This window comes from Carassius auratus, chromosome 43 (genome assembly GCF_003368295.1).
Source record: "Carassius auratus strain Wakin chromosome 43, ASM336829v1, whole genome shotgun sequence".
NCBI classification, from domain to species: domain Eukaryota; kingdom Metazoa; phylum Chordata; class Actinopteri; order Cypriniformes; family Cyprinidae; genus Carassius; species Carassius auratus.
In genome coordinates, this window is record NC_039285.1 from 11,856,869 (window position 1) to 11,879,426 (window position 22,558).

A 22,558-nucleotide genomic window follows, 5' to 3' on the forward strand; every position below is an offset into this window, starting at 1 on the left:
TTTAAGTATTATTTATTAGTAAAAATCATTAAGATCAAAAATGTACCTTTAAGGACAGACAAAGTCTATCCTAATTAGCAAACAGATTTGTGCTGCTTTCAAAACTACCCGCACAGATTGTTTCCAAACCTAGTGAGCGGTGGAACTTGTCAAGACTTTTTAGGCTCTCTCGGTAGGCAGCTCTCTAGTTTTAAAACACAAGGCTTCTGTCGAGGGCCCCGTTCAGCTGCTCTGTCGCTCGTCCTCCACTAGGGCTTCCGTTTGTTTTGACTACATAATGTTGCCTGTGTGAGTTGATTCACACAAATCCCGGTCTGCCGTCGCGACCAATCGCGCTGAGCCGGTGACGCTTCGGAGGGCCGTCCGTCCGTGAGCCTGCATTCATAAACGGATGTGATAAGTGTTGAATGTACTGTACAGAGACGAAACTTGGACCATGGCGGAAGAAGACGACACGAAAATCCGGATTTTACAGAGCCTCCGAGGGAAAATATGTAAGTGCGACACGCTGCTTGGAGAGCGAGTTAGATGTGTGTGTGTGTGTGGAAGAGTGTGTTTAGATGGCTTTGGGAGCGAAAGAAAAAGGATCAGCACGGGGGACAGAGGGGCGCGGTAGGAGCAACACACACACACACACACACACACACACACACACTCGGCGCTACTGGATGGGGCTCTGAGAAACCAGCGTTGTTTGCCAAACTGCGCACAGTTTGGATATGTAGTTCACTTAATTTTGGATATTTTACGTTTAAATCATGTTTACATCACCAGTGACAGATATAGCTCAGGCGTTTGTCCATTATCTGAGTTAGCCGTGGTGCTAACGTGCTCCATAGCCTGGTTCCCCCTCACAACCGTCGTATTTATTCACGTTAATGTTTGTACAAGAGTAAAATATGGTTCTGGTTTTACTAACACCGTCTTCATGTCACTGGAGTTGACGGTTGGTTGATTCATTCTTAACCGGACTGACGGTGTGGAACAGTCGGTGGGATCCTCGCCGAAATTTGACCAATTCTGAGCTGGACGGAAGTTTTTGCATCGCTTTAAATACTCGAACATTGCCACAGATAATTATAATATTTAAGAATTTCTTCAAAAATATTTTAAAACTCGTATTTTGGTATATTCTGTAACGCAGTCGTACTGAAGTATAGCATAGACATCAAATGCAGTGTTGGGTGTAACGCGTTACAAAGTAACGCGTTACTGTAATAATATTACTTTTTTCAGTAACTAGTAGTGTAAGGCATTACTCGTCTGAAAATGGTAATATTATTACAGTTTTCCCAAGCTAGTTACTTGCGTTACATTTGCCAGTAGCACCTTCATCACACACAAGGCACACAACACAGAGAACAGAAGGGAAGGGAAGGAGGGCGTGAATGGAACAGTGATTGGTCTGGGTTTGGCACGAGGTATCATTTACCATCACTGATTGGTCGACAGCCGGCAGCAGAGCGGCACGCTCAGACAGATGGGGAAAAATGGAAGCGTCAACAACGGCAAGCTCTTTTTCAGAGGAAGGTTCCCAGCAACAGAAAGCTAGTTTCGACGGGTGGAGATTCAGTAATTATTTTGTAGGAGTGCTCCGATCACGATCGGCCGCTCGTTAATGCGCATCTCAGTAAAGCCGGTTCTCTAAAGCGGTTTATTCCATCAGGTGCGTGAACCATATGTTCATACAACCGTGCCAATAAACGCTGAAAATGAACGTGGATTTGAGCATCTTCTCAGTTAATAACGGCTCTGTGTAGTAACAGCTGCTCTATGTGAAATCACGCACCTGATGGAATTAACCGCTGATTAGAGAACAGGTGTACTGACGAGCAGTAATATAAGTGAGTTGTGTAAACAGTGATTTATGTGACTTCAATTATTTCTTATTAAACTCAAATCGAAAAGTAAAAAGTATTTTTTGGAAAAACCACATCCTGGTGTTAGTCTTCATATGCTGCTGAATAGTGTTAACACGGATATAGAAAAATAAGGAGTGCAAGAGATTGATTCTTAATGTCAGTTTATTTTTAATTAATACTACAGTAGTTCGGTTCCCTTTACATCTTTAACTACCCGTTAATTTATCAATTGAATGGGTGACCTATCCTCATTAATAGAGCAAACATTTGCCCCCCCTGAGAGAATTGGCAGGAGCCGCCACTGATAAAGACCCTAAAGAACACTCCTCCTTTGTATGTTCTCCCTCCATCTGATGCATCTCAGGCAATCATAGAGTAATTAAGAAAAAAAGATGTAACTAGTAATATAACTAGTAATATAACTAGTTACTTTCTCCAGGGAGTAATAAAGTAAAGTAAGGCATTACTATTTTTGAGAGTAATATGTAATATGTAATATATTACTTTTTTGAGTAACTAGCCCCAACACTGATCAAATGACAGATTAATTTACTTAGTAATTTACGTGCCCAGATTACTTTCCATTGATTAAAAATCATATATATTACTGTGGTCACTTAACGTTAGTATTAGCAGATTCTGTCATCTAAAAAATAAGTTAACATGACTGAAAGCTTTTTACACTCTGCAGAACATCATATTAAATTTATTATGACTTAAACTGAGTTAACTATGGTAATGTAATAGTTTCTGTTAGATCACACTCAAAAACCATATTCAGTCTGACCCTTATTACATTGATTTGTATATCCCAGTATAGGTTTAGTTTAGTTATATAAATTGTAAAATATATTGCCCACTTCTACCATGAAATCACAATAAAGTGCCATTTTTGAAAATAATAACATGGTATTACTATATTATTTTTGGCATTCTTCCACAGTAATGTTATTCTTTAAAAGAATAACTTAAATTCCATTATACATGAGTATCGTCGCATTCATCACTTTTCACAGTACACTGTAAAAATTGTTGTGTTTAGAAACCTAAACATGTTCTTAATGTAATAGCATTTAAATTAACTTATTAGAAAGACAACTGCATGTTCTTAAAGTGTACAGTGATATTACCTTTTGATACATTGAATGTAAAATTGTACTTTTGGAACATGGCACTTTTTTGTAAAGGATATGACATGACAGCTGATATTGACACTATCAGAGCAAATGAAAGATCGCTCCGTGTCTGTAATAAAATGTTGACATGTCAGGTGTTTTGAATGGATTGAGCTGATTACAATTTAAACTCAATTGGTTTGGGGGCATTTTCTTAACACTGTCCAAAATGATTGGCGCTAATGTTTTTACTGTCTCCCACCCCTCACCCACCAAAATACAAAAAGAAAAAAATTGAACCGAAACCTTGTGTTGCAAGTGAGTTCGTGGTAAATCATCACTCTCTGGAAAGCTCACTGGAAGCCTCATATCCACATGATGTTGCATAATTCATGTGAAGTGGAGTAGCTCATCATTTTACTGGCATATAGAAAAAAATTAATAATATAATGAAAAAGATTTCCTGTGGTACAAGTTGAAAATCTAAAGTATTATTTTCAGCAAATTTTTGTAAATAAATAAATTAAATAATAATAACCCTGATATAAGTATAGCACCTTAAAATCTCTGTCTAGATCTGTCAGTATTAGTCTTCTGTACAGCCCTTGATGCCCAGCTATGTGTGCATGCGTATGATTGTGTGAAAGTCATCGCTTTTATCTTTCTACCTGGATGAGGGTAGGCTTTTCTGATTACAGTTACCACTCAGTAACCTGCATTTGCCACTCTACTAAAACTGCTGTCTGCACTGGGGATGTGGGGGGATTCAGAAACAGGGAGTTTTTGGAAGTCGGTGTGTAAGTGGGGCTTTTATGGCATTTGGATGACTTGAAAGTCCCAACCTCAGGTCAATTCCAATAACGTGTAGTGCAGTACAGTCATAATTCTAATAAACAATACAAGTGAATAACATGTCATTGTGTGAATTAGATATCGTTTTGAGTGACAGTATATTTGTAGAAGCATAAAATTTAGTTTCATATGATCTGACAGAATTACACTCTCAGAAAGAGGCGTACCTTTTGAAAAGCGGTCACCTCAGTGACCGCTATTGTACCTTTCTTTTCCCTGAGAGTGTAGGATAATTGTATTATATTAGTTATACTAACAGAGTATAACATGTTTAGTGCGTCAAAAAAGGTACAGGTGTCTATAGGAAGAATTGGGAAATTCCTTAGGAAATTACAGGGTACTGTTATGTAATTGCTCTCTTTTTTGTAAACGCTTAGGGAAGAAACCAGGTACTCTTGACTTTTACAGCATCTACATAAATTTCCAGTAATTTGAAGATTTTTTAATAATGTAAAAAAAAAAAATCCTGAAAAACTTTTCTTTTTTTTTTAATTAGATTTAACTAAAAGTCTTTGGTCAGCCACTTCCTACACAGTCTTTTGCTTGCCCTGACCGGAAAGATTAGGTTCAGGGTCAATCAGGGCGATACAAACTGAATGATACACTGTAACTAGAGACATGTCCCATGACATCAGTCATGTGCTATCAAATCAGATTGTCTAGCATATCTGAAACTCTCAAACGGGACAGTGTAACAGACGTGACACTGAACAGTTTAGCGGTGGCAAGCTAACTGTTCTATTTGTGCAGTTAGTTGGGCTCTATATTAAAAAACTGGTGTGGTTGGCTTTAGTCATCAGCTATTTTTATGAAAGGATAAGGGCATTCATTTGCTTACTAGTATTTTAAAATTGGTTGACAACAACTGTGATGTCTAATATTGGCTACTGCCCAATGGTCCGTGAGGTTTATGAATATAGCTCAAAGGCTTTTTCATTCACAAAAGCACACCAAGGTTTCAGAATGACTGTTATGAGTATGTAGGCCACTGCGTGCAGTGCGTCACACTGCAGTGATGTCTTTGTCCATGTTAGTGTCCTAATTGGGACGTATGTCAACACCACACATAACCACAAATTGGGTTATGGCCTCAAAAAAAAACACACATAAACTGTTCTGTGCATGCAGCATTTATGATGTTGTTATTTTACCTGCAATAATATTAATCCGGTAAAGTCACTGAAATCCCATAGCTTAAAAAAACAAAAACAAATCTGGTATTAATTCAGATGTTGGCCAAAATTGCTTATTTGCATGCATATAACAAGCATATTGGCTGTTTATTAGTACTTATAAAGCACATATGAATGCTTTATTTTGCATAACCTTATTCCATGTGTCCATATTCTAACCCTACCCCAATGTCTAAACATAACATCTAGTACAACAACTACCTTATAGGCTACTTCCTATCAATTAAGCAGCAAATAAGGAGTTTATTAATGAAAAACTCAGTTAATAGTTAACATGTTTCCCAATCTTAAGTGTTATCTGATCAAAAACATGCTTAAGATAAATGCTCCAAGACCAAGTATTGTAGTTTATAGTTTTGCAGAGAAATGATCATATAATGATTTAATTGATTCTCTGAAGCATTGCAATGTTATTTGATGTTATATAATTTGTTATTTCTTGTTGTATTCTTAGCTTTAATGCTAAAATCACTCAAAAAACATTTGAAAATCCTCTCAGAACACCATAAACGTAAAAAAAAAAAAAAAAAAAGTAATCTGAACACCTTGCCAATGGTTTTTATTTTTTGAGTCGTTTCCATTGGAAAGTGTATGTTGGTACCCTTATTTACTAAAATACTTATTTACTCACTCCGATGTTATCTTTTTCTTTTCTTTCCCCCTCTTTTTTGTGCACAAACAGCCACATTTACATGTGGTCAGCAACACCGGCTATCAGCAGGTGTGCGTGCACATATACAAACAGCAGGAGGAAATGTTTTCCTGCTGTGATGTGTTGGAGAACTGTGAAGCGTTCAGTAGTATACTAATAACAGCCGACAAAGAGGAACTGAACTAAGGGCTGGATCTATGAGGACCATCTTACAACACACTCTTACGACTTAATACTGGCCACAATGTTCCGGTGTCAACCAATTCCGATACCCTTATTAGAACATTTCACTATAGACAAACATGCTAGTCTATTATATTTAAACCACTATACTATACTATACTATACTATACTATACTATACTATACTATACTATACTATACTATAGTGAGTATTAAATCAGTTTCCGAGTTTGGTGGGTCCTTTTTTATAGAAAACAGACAGAAATATTGTTTTATTGATGTATTTATGAAAGAACTATTGATTGACGTGAAGTCTGTTGGCTGTTTTGAAACCGAAAACAAGCTCTTCGATATGTTTTGTCCAAAAGTCCTGTGTCAAGTGTGTCTGTCAAGTGATTTCATGGGGCCTTTAAAGGTAGCAAACAAGCTGAGGTTGGTGTTTAAAACTTGTGGCTCACACTCATTGACTCATAACCTTCTGACCGCTTACTTCATTCACTCTCAAACCTCATCCTTCTCTTGCGCCTTCATACTTCTTTCGCAAGAGCTATTTTGTTACAAACAGTTTTGAGCAACACATTAAAAAACTATCCATAAAATCATACCAGAATGATAAAGAAGTATTACTTTTCCCTTTATATAGCATATATATATATATATATATATGGTCAATCTACAGTTTTGTATGTAAACATAAACATATATGTATGAAAATAGTTGACCGCTGAATGTCACGATTCAGCAGTCAGAAACAAGTATTCCAGCCGTGTAATAACTGCATTATTTCTGATAGCTAATAACTGGACATTCTGATGTTTTTGGTTGTATAGCACATGCTGTTAAAAATAGTCCGTATGCTGTTAAACTGCAGGCTAGATTCAAATGCTGCCTATATTAGTTCTTAAGTTAGCTTTTCTGCCTGTTCATTATTTTCTCTGAGGAGCTTCAGTTTTTTTGTTTTTTACAAGAGCTTAGCAAAGTTAAATTATTATAAGCCTGGCTAAATTAGGGTCAAAGATGGGGTTAAAAACTAACCAACTCAGTGTTTCCCCTTCTGGTCTATCCGGTGGGTCTATGTTAAGATCTTCTAAAAGCAGTTAGGCATGGCATCACACGGGTCTCTGGGGCTGGTTCTGAGCGAATCAGGGCAGGAGGGTTTAGCGCAGAGCTCGAAAGTCGCTTTAGTTTTCACAGTCAGAGGCACTGGGATTAGATATTAATAGTTCTTTAAAGAGTGGAAGCAGATTGACGCTGTCACCTCACACACCCTTAGCAGTGCGCTGTGCTTACACAGCTAACACTAACCAGTCTCTGATTTTACCACCAAGCACAGTTTAATGATGTGATGCAACACTCTTCAAGAGTGAATGTGATATTAACTAACTGTTGTGTAGGCAATGACACTCACAAGATCGTATTGTGTCCTAAACATATTAATGAATATTGATTTAACTTGCTGATAGTGTTTCTGCATAAAATAACCCTTGTGGGGATCAAGAGGTTATAAATATAAGCTTTATAATAACAAATTGTGTGTGTGTGTTTACTTGGTTCTTTTGGTTAAATTAGCAGTTCAGTTTTCCTTGTAGGCATGTGTCCTGTGGCTTTTTGTTTTGTTTATGTCTTGTCTTTTGGTTTGTTTTCTTGTCTTGTGTTTGGTGTTGTCACATCCTGTCTCATCAATTGTGACAATAGTGAATGTTTTGTCTTGTTTTATTTTGTCTCTTTGTCTGGTTTAGACCCAAAGTCTATTGGCATTTTCTACCTGGTCTTATGAAATAAATGAACCTGGGTGCACTTTTTAGTGAGACCAGAAATACGTACCAATTAGTACATATTACTACAGTTTCAAATATAAGTGAACACTAGAGGTAGTAAAACTTTGCAACCTTTTATTCCCTTCCACACAAATTTTTTATTAATAAAGCGTAATTTCTGCACAAATAATTGAAAAATATCATGCTATGACATCAAAACAATATTAATGTGCTGGGAGATTTGAAAACTGATGCTTTTGAATGTTAGCATCGCGCATATCCAGCTTCATATCTATAGGTTTTCATTGGCGGTAGGTTTGTTCGGTAGCACACAGAGTAGTGTTGTCAAAAGACCCGGTACTTTGGTGGTATTAAAAAAATGAAAATGTGACGGTACCAAGTTTTTTTTAAGTACAGGTGGTACCGAGTAACCGGTCAACCCGGTTCTTGACCCATACAGCGCTATGACTTCCGCGAAGCAGAAAACGCGGACGGAATCTCCAAACCCAGTCATGAAAATTAAACTTACATTTAAATATGGACAGTCACGGAATTTGTCAAAGTTAGCATCAATGAATCAAATCAAATCTCCATATGGACCAGTATCTGTAAATGTTAAGTCCCAAAAAGTTGATTGAAATCTGAATCCTGCATGTTCTGCGCGTCTCTGTGTGAATGAATTAATGGTTTGTTTACTACATAGACTGAAGTGTGTGACGCTTGCAGTAATTTCAGCATCTGCCGTCTAAATGAGGATATAAAGACATAAACAACATAACCAGAGCTGTTCTGAGTCACTTCACAAGCATTTTACAGTTTCTTTGAGTAAAACCAGTCAAAATAAAAGTTCATTTTTACATAAAGGGACTGTGCTATAAATATTACTATTATTTAGTAGAATGGATGTGATACTGCTACTACTGTTGAATTTTATTTTTGAAAACTTTAATTTTTAAATAAATAAACCACACAATATTAATTTCCATGTTCTAATTTTAATAGCAAATCACCTTTATTTATCAAAAAATAAAAATGTATTTACATTTCATTAATTAAAAGACTTAATAAATTTGGATGAAACTTGTTTACTGTTTTTCATAATTATATTACTTGTAGAAAAACTTTAAACACAATTTAAATTTTTTTTTTTTTTCGCATATTTTTGTGTTTTCCTTTGTTACCAAAATTGGTACCGAGAACCGTGGATTTTCACTGGTATCGGTACCGAATACTGACATTTTGGTACCTTGACAACACTAGTACAGAGATGTACTTTAGTGGCTTGGAGCTCTGGTTCGAATCCTGTGTAACCACGGTTCGACGAAGCAGTTCAAATGTGCATCGACTGCTTCAGCTCATGATTATATTGGTTAAACAAATTGCAATTCTTAGAATTCAAGCATTCAGTGATGTGATGTTCTCGGACCCTGATCAGAGATTTCTGTGGAGTTCTGCATTATGTAGCTGGTATGACTTTAATCGTATCTTTTCATCGGCCCGGATGATTTCATAGAAATATTTCTGGTATAGTTGCATTTTTTTTCATTGTTTATGTTTATGAATGTAAGTGCGAGTGCATATGTGTGTGTGTTTGCATGTAGGGAACTCCAGAGTTTTCTATCTGCATGTATGTGAAGCCTTGTATAGCTTGTTTGTCCAGGCCTCACAGTTGTGGTTTGTATTCACTTCCGTTGCTAAGCGTACAGTGCTACACACATTCGCTTCTCTTCATCACACCTGTGTGTATGTGTGCGAGAAGAGAGAGTTAACTTTAGGGCATTGGCTGCCATCACTGCTCCCTGCGGCAGTGTGCTCTTGGGAGTTTAGTTTCCTCTGAGTCTTTATCTGTGTCAACTGTGAGCATCGTTATGAGCTGCTCAGGGTTGCATTTGCTGTTGTTTTCTGAATGGTTCAGGGGAAGAGGTGTGTGCCGGAAACAGAGACTTTGTAATTGGTAAAGGTGTAAGTTGCAGACTTTGTGCATTCAGTCTCTGATCCCTAATGAGAATATATGCTCATCAATGCATTATGGAGTCATATATCAGCCCAAAAGATAAAATTAAAATATATTTTGCATACAGAAAATGGGGGTTATTTTTAAGACTTTTGATATGCATTGCATGTTATTTTAAGTACATTACCCCAGCAGAGAAAAATCTTTCTCTAACAAATCAATGAAAACCATCCTGTTTTAATTAAAGTAAGCAAAAATTACATTAATTGCAATTCATTTACATTTGATTATCATGGTTAGCATACTCATATTCTACAGGCCACAATCAACAACCTGACCAACTATATGCATAGGAGATGTGTTGCACTGGGTGAGGCAAATGGTGGTCACACCAGTTACTGACTGTTTTTCGGACACCCCCCCCACCCCCCCTGTATATATATATATATATATACAGACCAAAAGTTTGGACACACCTTCTAATTCAAAGAGTTTTCTTAATTTTCATGACTATGACAATTGTAGATTCACACTGAATGCATCAAAACTATGAATTAATACATGTGGAATTATATACATAACAAAAAAGTGTGAAACAACTGAAAATTTCATGTTCTAGGTTCTTCAGAGTAGCCACCTTTTGCTTTGATTACTGCTTTGCACACTCTTGGCATTCTCTTGATGAGCTTCAAGAGGTAGTCACCTGAAATGGTCTTCCAACAGTCTTGAAGGAGTTCCCCGAGAGATGCTTAGCACTTGTTGGCCCTTTTGCCTTCAGTCTGCGGTCCAGCTCACCCCTAAACCATCTCGATTGGGTTCAGGTCTGGTGACTGTGGAGGCCAGGTCATCTGGCGCAGCACCCCATCACTCTCCTTCTTGGTCAAATAGCCCTTGATGCCTTCAGTGTGACTCTACAGTTTTCATAGTCATGAAAATAAAGAAAACTCTTTGAATGAGAAGGTGTGTCCAAACTTTTGGTCTGTACTGTATATATATATATATACTATAAGGCAACATTTGTGGTGATATTAGAGGAGACCTAAAACTGAAAGCTGTGAACCACAATAAAGAAGCCATATTATCTGATATTGTAAATTTGTCATAAAAAGTTATAAGATGCGTGTTTGTTTTTATTTATAACTGTTCCTACATTCAGAAGAGATCTCTAGCTGTTTCGTCCTGGTTCGATGTGGTCTGGATCAGTTGGCTACATCGACCCTCTGACACATTAGTATGTGTGGTTGTGTATGTGTGTGTTTTTGAATTTGATCTTTTGAATCAGCGCTCTCCTGGAAGCCCCAGTGCATGCTGGGAGGAAGTTAATGCTTCTCGTCTGTAACCACATCTTAGATGAGCTCCACGTAGAGCGGCCACATCCGCCTCAGGCCTCTGCACCACCACAGCTCTCCTGCAAGTGTGTGTGTGTGTGCAATAGTGTGTGTTAGTGGCCGTATATTGCCGACCCCACAACTGACAAACCTCTAATTCAAATGCAGTGTTCAGATACCGAAACAATTTGAAGAAAAAGTGAATTTTTGTTATTTTCTGTGAAAAACGTTAAAGGTTCTTATGCAGAATGTCCTAAGGCAGCTTTTCAATCCATTGAGATTTTAACTTTTGGGAGTATTTCTGAAATATTCTCTGCAATAATGTGAATAGTAATGTGTGTGAGGTGTGTGTCGTCTTACATCCCTGTTATGCTTCTCTTGGCAGGCGAAGCAAAAAATCTGGGTCCGAGCTCAGGGCCGAACCGTCTCCGTGACCTCTGCACCTTCTGTACAATCAGTTTGGACCAGGAGGAAGTATATCGCACAAAAGTCTATGAGAAGAGTGTAAGGTGAGATGATCGACACAGTCCTGTACACATAAGCACACAAACATCACATGCAAACGACATGCTGATGCTGATGATATTTATCTTACAGCACTTCTCATATATGTGGTTTTCATGCTGCTTCACAAAAATGCAGGCACATATTTTTTTCTGTCTGCCATGTACACGTAATTCGAACAAGAGCGGAAACATTGCCCTTTTATGTCATTTTTTTCATCTTTCACCGTAGTTGCTCAAAATTTAATATATTGTAATATACAAATAGATGTAAACATTTTCTGAAGAAAATGCGAGTAGAACTTAACCACTTAAAATGTGCGATGCAATAGAACATGGCAACCCACAATTGTTTTGGGGATGTTAATAATTTTGTATATTTTATTTTATTTTATTTTTTTGATGATGATGTAAAAAGGGATAATTTGCCCCATTGCATATTCTGTCACCACTTACTCGCCTTCAATTCACTTAAATTTTTCTGTGGAACACAAAAGAAGATACTTTGAAAATGTCCGAGTTTTGTCCATATAATAAAAGGGGGTTTGAAGCTATTTTGGACCCCATTGACTTTCATTTTGTGGGCATAAACATTCTTCAAAATATCTCATTTTGTGTTCCTCTGAAGAAAGAAAGTCACACAGGTTTGGAACAACATGAGGAAGAGTGAATGATGACCGAATTTTCGCTTGTAAGCAAACCCGGTTTCCAATGTCAGTTCTCCAAGACCTTTTTCAATGCAATTCTATGCGAGATTTTTGATCTTATAGATAGTGTGGAGAGCTTAAATTGTAATTTTTAAAACACACACCGGTTCAATGTGCAAAAAATGTGCAAAAAATATATATGTGGCACATTGAACCACATATATATTATAATTTTTTTTACTATTCACTCATTCATTATACTCAAAGTAGAGCTTCCACTGTGGACCGGATTTGCCTTGTCTTGATATCTTCATCTTGATATCGGGACATACAGCACTGTGTTTGACGATATTACACTGTGTACATTTTCAGTTGCAAAAGCGTCTAGTCATTGAAAGAAGCACATTTTCTTTATCTTACTCTCTTTCTGAAGGCTTTTCCTCTTGTGGTATTTCACAACTGTTTTTTTCCCTCAGTTCAAAGGGCTCTGTTTGCTGTGTCTAAGGAAGGGTGTCCACCTACGCGTTCGCTCAATCTTCTCTCTCACACACTTGCTATCTGTCACTCCCTCTCTTTCCTTCACACACTCGTTTGCAATCAGCCTCTCTCAGAGCGTGAAGTTTTTCCTCATCATCTCTCCTAATCTTTCTTCCTCTCATTTGGCTTTTTATTAAACACTTGGAATCATTCTGGTGTGCCACGTCGCCATGTTTTCAGTATTTCGAGTCGGGTAGTTTTACCTGGTCAGAATCTGTTTGTGTGAATGTATGGTGGAGCTAGCACATGCGCTCTTGAGTGCGTGGGCTATGAGTGTGTAATTCGTGTGTGTGTGTGTGTGTGAGAGAGAGCTGGAGTGTGTGTGGGTGGATGATCGTTCTCCTCTCAAGTCTCAGCTGAGGTATTTGACTGTTGCAGTCACACAGCTTGAAATCATTTTTTGCACATTGAACCTTTTTAATCTGTCGTTTTTTGAATGCATTTTTTATGATACACATTTTTTTTTAATTCTGTGCATACATTGACCCCAAAAGTGTTTGGACACTTAAGCAGAGTAACCAAATAACATTTAGTTATAAACATGATGCACTAAAATTTGTCAACCACTAAGTGACAGAACTTTTTAAATATTGTATTATTAAAATTGTATTTTACATTTATATATTTAAAAAAAAAATTAAGGTTGTTATTGTTTATAATTTTACACCTAATTTTTGAGAAATGCTTTGGGTGAAATATGCGCTTGTGCTGTCTTTATTTAAAACCAGTGTCATTCTGTTTGATCATTTGTTGAATCTCACAGATTGTTTCATATCGTGGCCATTAAAACTGAGATTTTGTTTGTATCGTGACAATTGTTTTTATGACAATGCATCAAATTCTCATGACCTAGTCTTACTTCATCCTAACCAGCTGTGACTCGTTAAAGTGACTAAAGTTTTTCTATTAATATCTGTGTTTCTGTGTTGTACTGCTGAAAAGCTTATTGGACCAAAGTAGCGTTCCACGTGTATTATAAACATCAATCATAGACTAGGAGAAACTGATTGTGTTAAGAATCAGATAACGCTGTCAAAAAAGAACTGTAAAATGTACTAGAGATTGTCTGCTTGGACAATGCAAATAAAAACAGTAAAACAGAATGCAATGAAGTGCAAAATGTAAATGTATAAGGTAAAATAAATATGTAAAATTCATATTAGTATAGTAGATAGTGGCCACATTCTCATTACTGTACTGCGAAGCAAATAATGTTTACAGTTATATTTATGTACGTGGCAGACTCTTCTATTCAAAGTGATGTCACATTTTATCAAACCCATTGAGACGCCAGAGCCATGCTTTAGATTTTGAACTTAAATGGGTGATATTTATTATGTTCAATTGGAAATAGACGTTTTGTATATGGAGTCACAGCGCTTGTCTTTAACACGCTCTTTCCTGTGCTTTAGTCCGTTCTATGGCGAGGACTTTTACTTCGAAATTCCACGGCCATTTCAATGCCTGTCTTTCTACGTCTACGCCAAGGGCATGTTCCAAATAAGGGATCTACCTATAGGTCAGTATCTTTCGCCCTTGTTTTGTCTCATTGTCAAGACTAATAAACAGTGTACATGTCAACTGAAGCTTGCGTGTTCGTTTGTAGGGAAAGTAGCCATCAGGAAGGAAGATCTCTGTAACTACTGCGGGAAAGAGAACTGGTTTCAGTTACAGCCTGTGGATCCACACTCAGAAGTTCAGGTGAGTGAACGGTTAGATGGCATAGAAGTTATCATTTAACACACAAACACACACCCAACAGAGCAATACATGAATACACAGCCTTACTTCCCTTCTGTGGTTAGTCTTAAGCCGTGGTTTGGACCAATCGGGTGAGTTTATGATTACTCATTGCCTCACCGTACCCAATGAGATCAATGTATGATTAGTCAGCTCTTATATGTGGTCCAGTGACTTGAAAACAGATGCAGGCCCAACTCCACATCCTGTTTTTGTGTATGGTGTATGCACGGATCTGTTTTGTACACAAGTATGATTCACTATTCAGCAGAGCTGGGGGTGTGGACCATATCAGAAACAAAAAGTGTTTATGTAAACGCATTTGCTTTCGTAAAAAGTCTGTTTCGAAAAACACACACACAAACACGCAACGGAAAGACAAATAGTGGTTAGCCACTTTTGAAAATTAATGAGAAAAGTAAACCTAACAAGCAAGTTTCTGCATAAGAGTTTTTACATTTTGCATGCATATGGCCAACAACAATGGTTTTAATTGGAATTTGGCAACATTTGAAATACTTGCGATTGTAATTTTTACAAATATTTTTGCAACTAAAAAACAAACAAACAGTGGTTTAACAATTACTAATAGCAGATTACCACTTTTCCAACTGAGGAAAGTAAAACTAGCAAGAAGAGTTTCTACATACTTGTATTGATAACATCAGTTTTAATTAGACTTATTTAGAAAAAGTGCAAAGTATTTGTGAAAAATGTGTTTGCAATGTATTTGTAAAAAATGGAAAGACAATTACAAAAATCGATTTGCCACTTTTCCAACTGAGGAAAGTAAACCTAGAAAGCAAGCTTCTGCATAAGTGTTTCTGTTTAATATTTGTATTGATAATATCTGACCCTGGACCACAAAACCAGTCTTAAGTCACTTGGGTGTATTCGTAACAATAGCCAAAAAAAATACATCGTATGAGTCAAAATTATTGATTTTTCTTTTATGCCAAAAATCATTAGGACATAACGGAAAGATCATGTTCCATAAACATACTTTGTATTCCTGCAGTAAATATATCAAACCTTCATTTTTGATTAGCAATATGCATTGCTAAGAAATTAATTTGGCCATTTTTTTAGGTGATTTTCTCAATATTTGTATTTTTTTTGGACCCTCAGATTCAAGATTATCAAAATAGTTGCATTAATGGACAGCTTTTTATTCAGCTTTCATATGATGTATACATTTTCTCAATTTCGAAAATGTACCCTTATGAGGACCCTTTTGAATATTTTAGTTGCCTTTGTATTTGTTTTAATTTTAAACTGTGTTTCTTAAGTGTCTAAATACTTTTTAGGGCCACTGTGTATGATGACAAGATGTGTCCCACAAAGTCACCTGAAATACAGAGCATTTTTACTGACCAGTGAAACAATGTCTGTTTCATTATAAAATTGTTGATCATCACATTTTGGCTTTGCATAGCTTTCCACAAAGCAGCCATGTTTACAGACTAGTTTCGCAATCCTTCCTTCTTCCTGCCTTGCGACTTCACTAACTTTTTTAGTAGAAAGAAACCAATTATTACTTTTCAATTTCGTAGGTTCAGACTCTGATTCAGTGATTTGTTTTCAGTCGCACAGAAGTGTTCTTGGAAAGTCTCTGTGTAACGTTTTTCATATATGAAAAAAGTTTTGTAAAAAAATTGCTGAATATTATAGGGTATTGTTGTGTTGGTCCATATAAATAAAAAGGATTATGCATATCCGTTTTCGTTCAGTAAAATACTGTGGAAAATGTTATTTTAAAATTTTTATTTCTGTTTCACTGCAAGTTCTTAACAATCACCTGTGTTTTTAGCTAAAACGGATTAATTTCAGAGTAAAAACACAAATATCATGAAAAAAAAAAGAAAAGAAAATTGTATTGACAAATATTTATAGATTTCATATGGCCCTAGAGTCTATGCTGCAGTGTTACTTTATGACAGCGGTTAAACACTGTTGTGTATGTGTGTTTAACTCTGAGGATGAGAAAAAGGTGGGTGGCAGTTCCGTCAGATAATGTTCAGAGCCGCCCAGAACTGGCTGAAATCACAAGAAGTTCCTCCATCGCTGTGTTCAAAAAAGGCCTTACGCACTCCAAAAAACTTAAACGACTTATTTACACAACACAAGTTTTTTTTATTTCCACATATGTATGAAATTAATTGCGCTATGATTATGTAGATTCACTGTATCTTGCAAATAGATCTACTCAACATCTACATCTTCTTCAGGATTAATGATTCGATTCAATGAATATATTTTGGCTTCTTTGAGGATTGGCACTTCATATTGCATTTTGAGGTTTTATTTTAAAAAGTAGTTTTTTTCTTCTTTGGACATCTGTTAACATTGAATTACTGGTGCATGCTCGGTGTCATCTCTGAAAGGAACTTGCACAAAATATTGCGTAGGAGTACGTGGGTGTTTTTCTTTAGTCTTTTTCTTTTCTATCTGTCTCCCTCCCTGTCTTTTCCTCCTCTCCTCGCTCTTTCTCATTCCAACATTATCAGCCTCAACTAATTTGACAGGCTGGATAGATTATTTCAACATCTATCTAATATCATAAACATGTCAGTAGTTGAGCTTCAGTTCCACGGTATTCAAATCACATTCTGGGTTTCAGATGACTTTTTTTTTTTTTTAAGCGGACGTATGAATGATGGTTTGTGGGACAGGTCCAATCATCTGAATTTCATATACAGTGGCCCCAAAATTTATTTCTGAACTTAAACATTTAAAATGAATGAATGTCGTTGCATTCAATAAGATAACAAACCATTAAATCTATGTTAAACATATATTTATTATTGTTGGTTTTTTTTTTTTTCAATCTAATTTGTGAATGCGGATAAATGGGTCAGTGCACAAAGACAAAGAAGCAGTGTCCCATCTAAAGACAGCATGACTGAAAAGTAAAGCACACTGAATTCTAGTGTCTGTTTGCTTGTGTAACCCTGTAGATATCTCAACTGAATGAAGTGTAACTACATGTGTTGGATTTGGTGAAATAAGTCTTTTTACTTTTCCAGGGGAAGGTTCATTTAGAGATGAAGCTGAATGAACTGATCACAGAGAATGGCTCCATCTGCCAACAGCTTGTTGTTCAGTAAGTGCTGCATGTGTTTGTGTGTTTCTACATGAGTTTAGCGAATTTAGGCTCAGCATGAATGCCATTCACAACCCATTATACTTTTGTAAAGTTAAAAACTCTAAAGTGAAACAGGATATCAAATTAAAATCCAAGGTCGGGCTAGCCAGAAGGGCCCCTTTATTCCTTGCTGATAGATGTCTTAACTATACCATGTGATTCTAAAAATCTTTCTCCGTTGCTGTCAATCCATAAGTAACAGTGTGTCCTAATAGTATTATATTTAAAATCTGTCAAAAGCATATAGGCTATGTCACTTATACTTTATTATATTCTAGTAATTGTTTCAATATCTAGTACAATATCCATATCCATTGTAGTCTCCAGTGTTTTTTTAAAAAGACCTTTAAATGTGTGGAATGGAATATTATATATAATATTTTATAAATAAATATTTTTTGCCATCGCAGCTCAATGTAGTCACTAGTGATAGTGTGTAAATGGGACATTCATGTTGTGTCGTCAGACTTTAATCAGCGCTGTCATGATCACTTTCCTGTGACCGAGGACCAGGGTTTGACACATGGGGGTTCCATCTCTGCATGCTGTACATTTATTTTCACATTGGTATAATGTTTTTTTTTTTTTTTTTTTTTTTTAGCAGATTTGTAACAAAAAGCTTTTATAAACCTGTTTATAGACCTTAAGTTCACCCTACATTTTTCTCAAATTCTCTGAAACGTTAAACTCTTATACTTTTAAGACATATATTTTTATTGTATTTGTATTATAAATTGAATTTAGAATTTAGAATATTTAGAACATAATTTTGAATATTTAGAATAGATTTGTTTAGTTGAAGTATCGATCTATCTGTCTGTCTGTCTAATCTAAAATTGTCAAAGATATTTTTTTTAATTGAAGCGCAATTATATTATTACAATAATATTAGTTTTCTGACTTAATTTTTATAATAATTTTATCTCTCTGTCTGTCTGTCACTCTGTCTCTCTCTCTTTCTAAAATAATTTTTTAATTGAAGCAAAATTATATTATTACAATATTATATTTCGATGTATTATAAAAAAAAAAAAGAATTAGAGTTAGAAATAATGGGCTATTATTATTATTATTATTACTGTTATTATCATAATCAGTGAATGAGGTCTCGTGAATACTTAGTTGATTCTCTTGAAGACTCATTTTCATCACAGCGTGGTCTCTGTTATTTTTGCCTGGATGTTTCAGCAGCAGCATGAGCCATTTTCTTATAAGAAGAAATGTTTATCATATCGCAGTCCATGACAAATTAATCGCAATTTCTTTTTTCACCAAATTGTACAGCCTTATACTGTCAATACATAATTATAAAATGTTTTTTTTTTTTTTTAAACAATCAAAATATTTATTCGATTTTTCTGCAAGTAGTGTGACTATTAACCAATATCTAGAGAACCGTGAACAAATGTGTTGTTAAATGATGGAAATATGGAAAGTCATTTTAAAAAGAGTATTTTATGCTGACCAAAAAGGTTTGTGAATCCCTGAGCTAGACAACTACCACTGAGATTACGGGGAAGCCGGATTATATGTTTACTTATTCATGCAAATTGTCTGTATATAAAATAAGCATGGTTTGAAATGGTCCTTATTTGGTTTACTGTTGTGGTTTCCTGGTGTTTCCTGTGAAATACTACATATGGTATGCTCTGGATACTGTGTTGATAACTTCAGAAGTGTGTGTTGTCTGGGTGGGGGAGAAAACCTGTGAAAAGCATGTTCACACCTCTACAGGGTCTATGTGTTCTCTGTAGCGGTGTGAAAAATGGTTTGACTCATCACTGTGTTTAATGCTGGCCATCGCTGTTCATTCACACTCTGCCACGGAGCAGGTTGACGAAAGAGGAAGTGATGGCGTGACGGCAGGAAGTTCGTACTGCGCTGTTCCTGTGGTTTTGTTTTGCTGTCACACTGCTTTTTTCTCTCTTTCATGCTCTCTCACTCTTTGTAGTTCTTTCTCACCTTCCATTCGCCGCATCATGGCTGTCACCATGACAACTACAAGTGTGAATTACTTCCTGTCTCGGATAGCAGTGCTTCTGTTTTCAGCATTCTTATCTGACACTTTCATTTATGCTCGTTCTTCTTTCATCGTCTTATTCTTTCATTCATTCACATTTGAACATGTGACGCAGAGGAACCTCTGAAAGAGTCAACATCGGTGCTCAACAATAAGGAAGAGGGCCAGTGTGAGAGAATTTCAGTGCCAGTTCACTGACAGTCTCTTGCCCTATTGGGCCAGAGCATAACACATTTGTTGATTTATGTACCTGTGTTTATTGCTGACAACATTTGTTTTTCTGTGATAAATTGAACATTTTTGAAAAATCTGCTGGTTTGAATGTCACCAATGGTTCAGATTTGATCAAATTTCAAGAATGACTTACAGTCTAGAAATCTCCAAACAAGTCAGTCATGTTTTTTTGCAGTGTGCCAAATATTTCCAGCAAAGTGTTTAAATTATTCACGTAATAGTTTATATTTTTGTCATGTTTGCTGTTATTGCAAATTAAAGACCTAATAAATTATAAGTAGTTTTTTTTTAAGTGAAACAAAATAGGCTATATTTTTATTATGCAGTTAATTGAATAATAAATTATTTACAATCCAATTAATATTGCATTTCAATTTGTGAGATTACATTTTAAAATAACATGGACATTTTTTTTTTTTCGTCAACCTTGAAAACAATTGAAAATTGTATTATTAGAACTGACAGTAAAAACATTTACACTCGCGCGAAACTGGAACATTGCATAAAACATTTGCAAACAAGCTTCATTTCCATTCAGTAAGTCATAAAGAACAAATAGCACTTCCTGATAAACTTCCACTATAAACCACTAAGAAAAGTAGGAGAATATAATAATTTTCATATATAAAAAATTAATTGTGCCTCAGAGTGAGCAGACGAAATACAATGAATGCGTTCATTGCTTTCGGAGGTGGATGCTGATGTTTGGGAACATAGTTGTGCAAGACTTTTTTTTTGGAGACAATTATACAGAAATACTTTAATGACAGATTTTGCTCGTGCATTTCCGAATGACCATAGCAACATTTCAGATGCTGTGGAATGAGACTGGTCCGCTGGTTAGTCAGGTTTTGCCGTTCCATAGCACAAAGTCACATTACTTTTTTAATGCGCTTGGAGGAATTTGTTCGCAAAATTCATTTCCATCTCCAATTATTCACATCAATCCTTTTTTGCACAGGTCAAAAACCAGCTCAAGCGAGCGTAAAGACTTTTTTGAGAATTAGGGTATTTTTATTCAAAATTCTGCATTTCCATCACTCGATTCTAATAAGATACTTAAAGCGTGCATAAAAGCAGAAGGAAATCCAGCTTGTGTGTATGTTTAATTTGATCAAAACTGAAAGTATTGAAAGCATGAATGAATGAATGCATGCAGTACTGGGCTATATTAATACATGCTCATGTGAATGAGTCAGTGATACTGGTACTTTTGTATTTTAAGGGGGAGGCCAAATATATACTTAGGCATTATTTAGACTATAGCCTAAAACAGTGGCCTAAGGATCCTGTTTCACTTGGAATTATGTCACATTTTAAAAGTCAACTGGATTAAGAATGCGGTTTCATATTGACTTGAATGTATGTTTTTAAACAATCTCATTAAGACATCTGTGTGTTTGTTTCAGGATAATTGCATGTCAGGGTTTGCCATTGATAAGTGGGCAGAACTGCGATCCGTATGCCACAGTAACACTTGTAGGGCCCGCCAGGTAAGTTTATAAAGATTTGAAGTCATATTGATGGTGCACTTAAATCACAAGGTTTACAGTAAAGGAACAGAGGCTTGCATAAAATATGATGGTTTCTAATGAAGTACTGAAAACAGTCAAAATGCTCTATTGTGTTTTTTTTTTTTTCTTTTTTCTAAATCAGTCAGTCATAAAGCAGTTTCAGCCTCTGTTTCTGATCTAGGCAGAAATGAGTACACAACATCCGCTCTGATTCAATAATAACATCCTGTTCTGTGTCTTTCTGTTTCAATCTCTCTCTCTCTCTCTCTCTCTCTCTCTGTCTCTCTCTCTCTCTCTCTCCCTCAGGTCAGACCAAAAAAAAACTAAAGTGAAGAAGAAAACCAGTGACCCTCAGTTTGAGGAGACCTTTCATTTCGAGGTACGACCTCATCCATTTATTGAATATTAGTTATGTGCATCCAGAATGATGTTTCTGAACCCCCCTAAACAACTTAATAAAGTATGTTGTCATATGCATCTGCAGCATTAGCCATATATTCACAATGTTTTGGCAGGTCACAAGGTCGAGCAGTTACAAAGGGAAGTCACATTTTCACGTGGAGGAGGAGGACATAGAGAAACTAGAGATCAAGTGAGTTCTCTTCTCTTCTCTTCTCTTCTCTTCTCTTCTCTTCTCTTCTCTTCTCTTCTCTTCTCTTCTCTTCTCTTCTCTTCTCTTCTCTTCTCTTCTCTTCTCTTCTCTTCTCTTCTCTTCTCTTCTCTTCTCTTCTCTTCTCTTCTCCATTATTATGTTGTCATTGTTCCATCTTTGCCTGTCCTTTTGCTTTCCTGAATCCGTGTATCATTTGTTCATTTTTTTTTTTAATACTGAAATTAATTTTTTTTGAAAACGGCTACTTTTTTTTCTTTAAACAAAATCGTAACGCATTTATTGCAAATACCTTTAATATTTTTCTCATCAAACAACCAGACTAACAAATAGTTTGACACAATCCGTACAAGGGCAGATCCTACAGGGCTCTCTTCTGTATAGATATGCTTTGCATCAAAAGCTGGTGATGGTAGAGTATGATATGATGGCTGTCATAACTTCACTGGTTACCCAGTAAGTTTGTTTAATTAATTAATTACTTTTAAAGGGGGGGGTGGGTGAAATGCTATTTCATGCATACTGAGTTTTTTACACTGTTAAAGAGTTGGATTCCCATGCTAAACATGGACAAAGTTTCAAAAATTAAGTTGTACGTTTGAAGGAGTATTTCTGTTCCAAAAATACTCCTTCCGGTTTGTCACAAGTTTCGGAAAGTTTTTTTCGAGTATGGCTCTGTGTGACGTTAGATGGAGCGGAATTTGCTTATATGG

The 22,558-nt window shown here is 36.1% G+C and overlaps 1 protein-coding gene across 1 annotated transcript in view; it reads left to right on the forward strand.

The window, feature by feature from the left end:
• The first annotated feature begins 104 nt into the window (after positions 1-104).
• Positions 105-22,558, forward strand: part of LOC113061711 (ras GTPase-activating protein 2-like) — a 37,316-nt gene continuing 14,862 nt past the window's right edge. The window contains exons 1-8 of the mRNA XM_026231079.1: positions 105-494; positions 11,281-11,404; positions 13,995-14,101; positions 14,189-14,283; positions 17,349-17,425; positions 21,131-21,214; positions 21,542-21,614; positions 21,751-21,827. Of these exons, the coding sequence (XP_026086864.1) occupies positions 437-494; positions 11,281-11,404; positions 13,995-14,101; positions 14,189-14,283; positions 17,349-17,425; positions 21,131-21,214; positions 21,542-21,614; positions 21,751-21,827 (695 nt within the window). The 5' untranslated portion in view covers positions 105-436. The remainder of the gene's footprint in view (positions 495-11,280; positions 11,405-13,994; positions 14,102-14,188; positions 14,284-17,348; positions 17,426-21,130; positions 21,215-21,541; positions 21,615-21,750; positions 21,828-22,558) is intronic.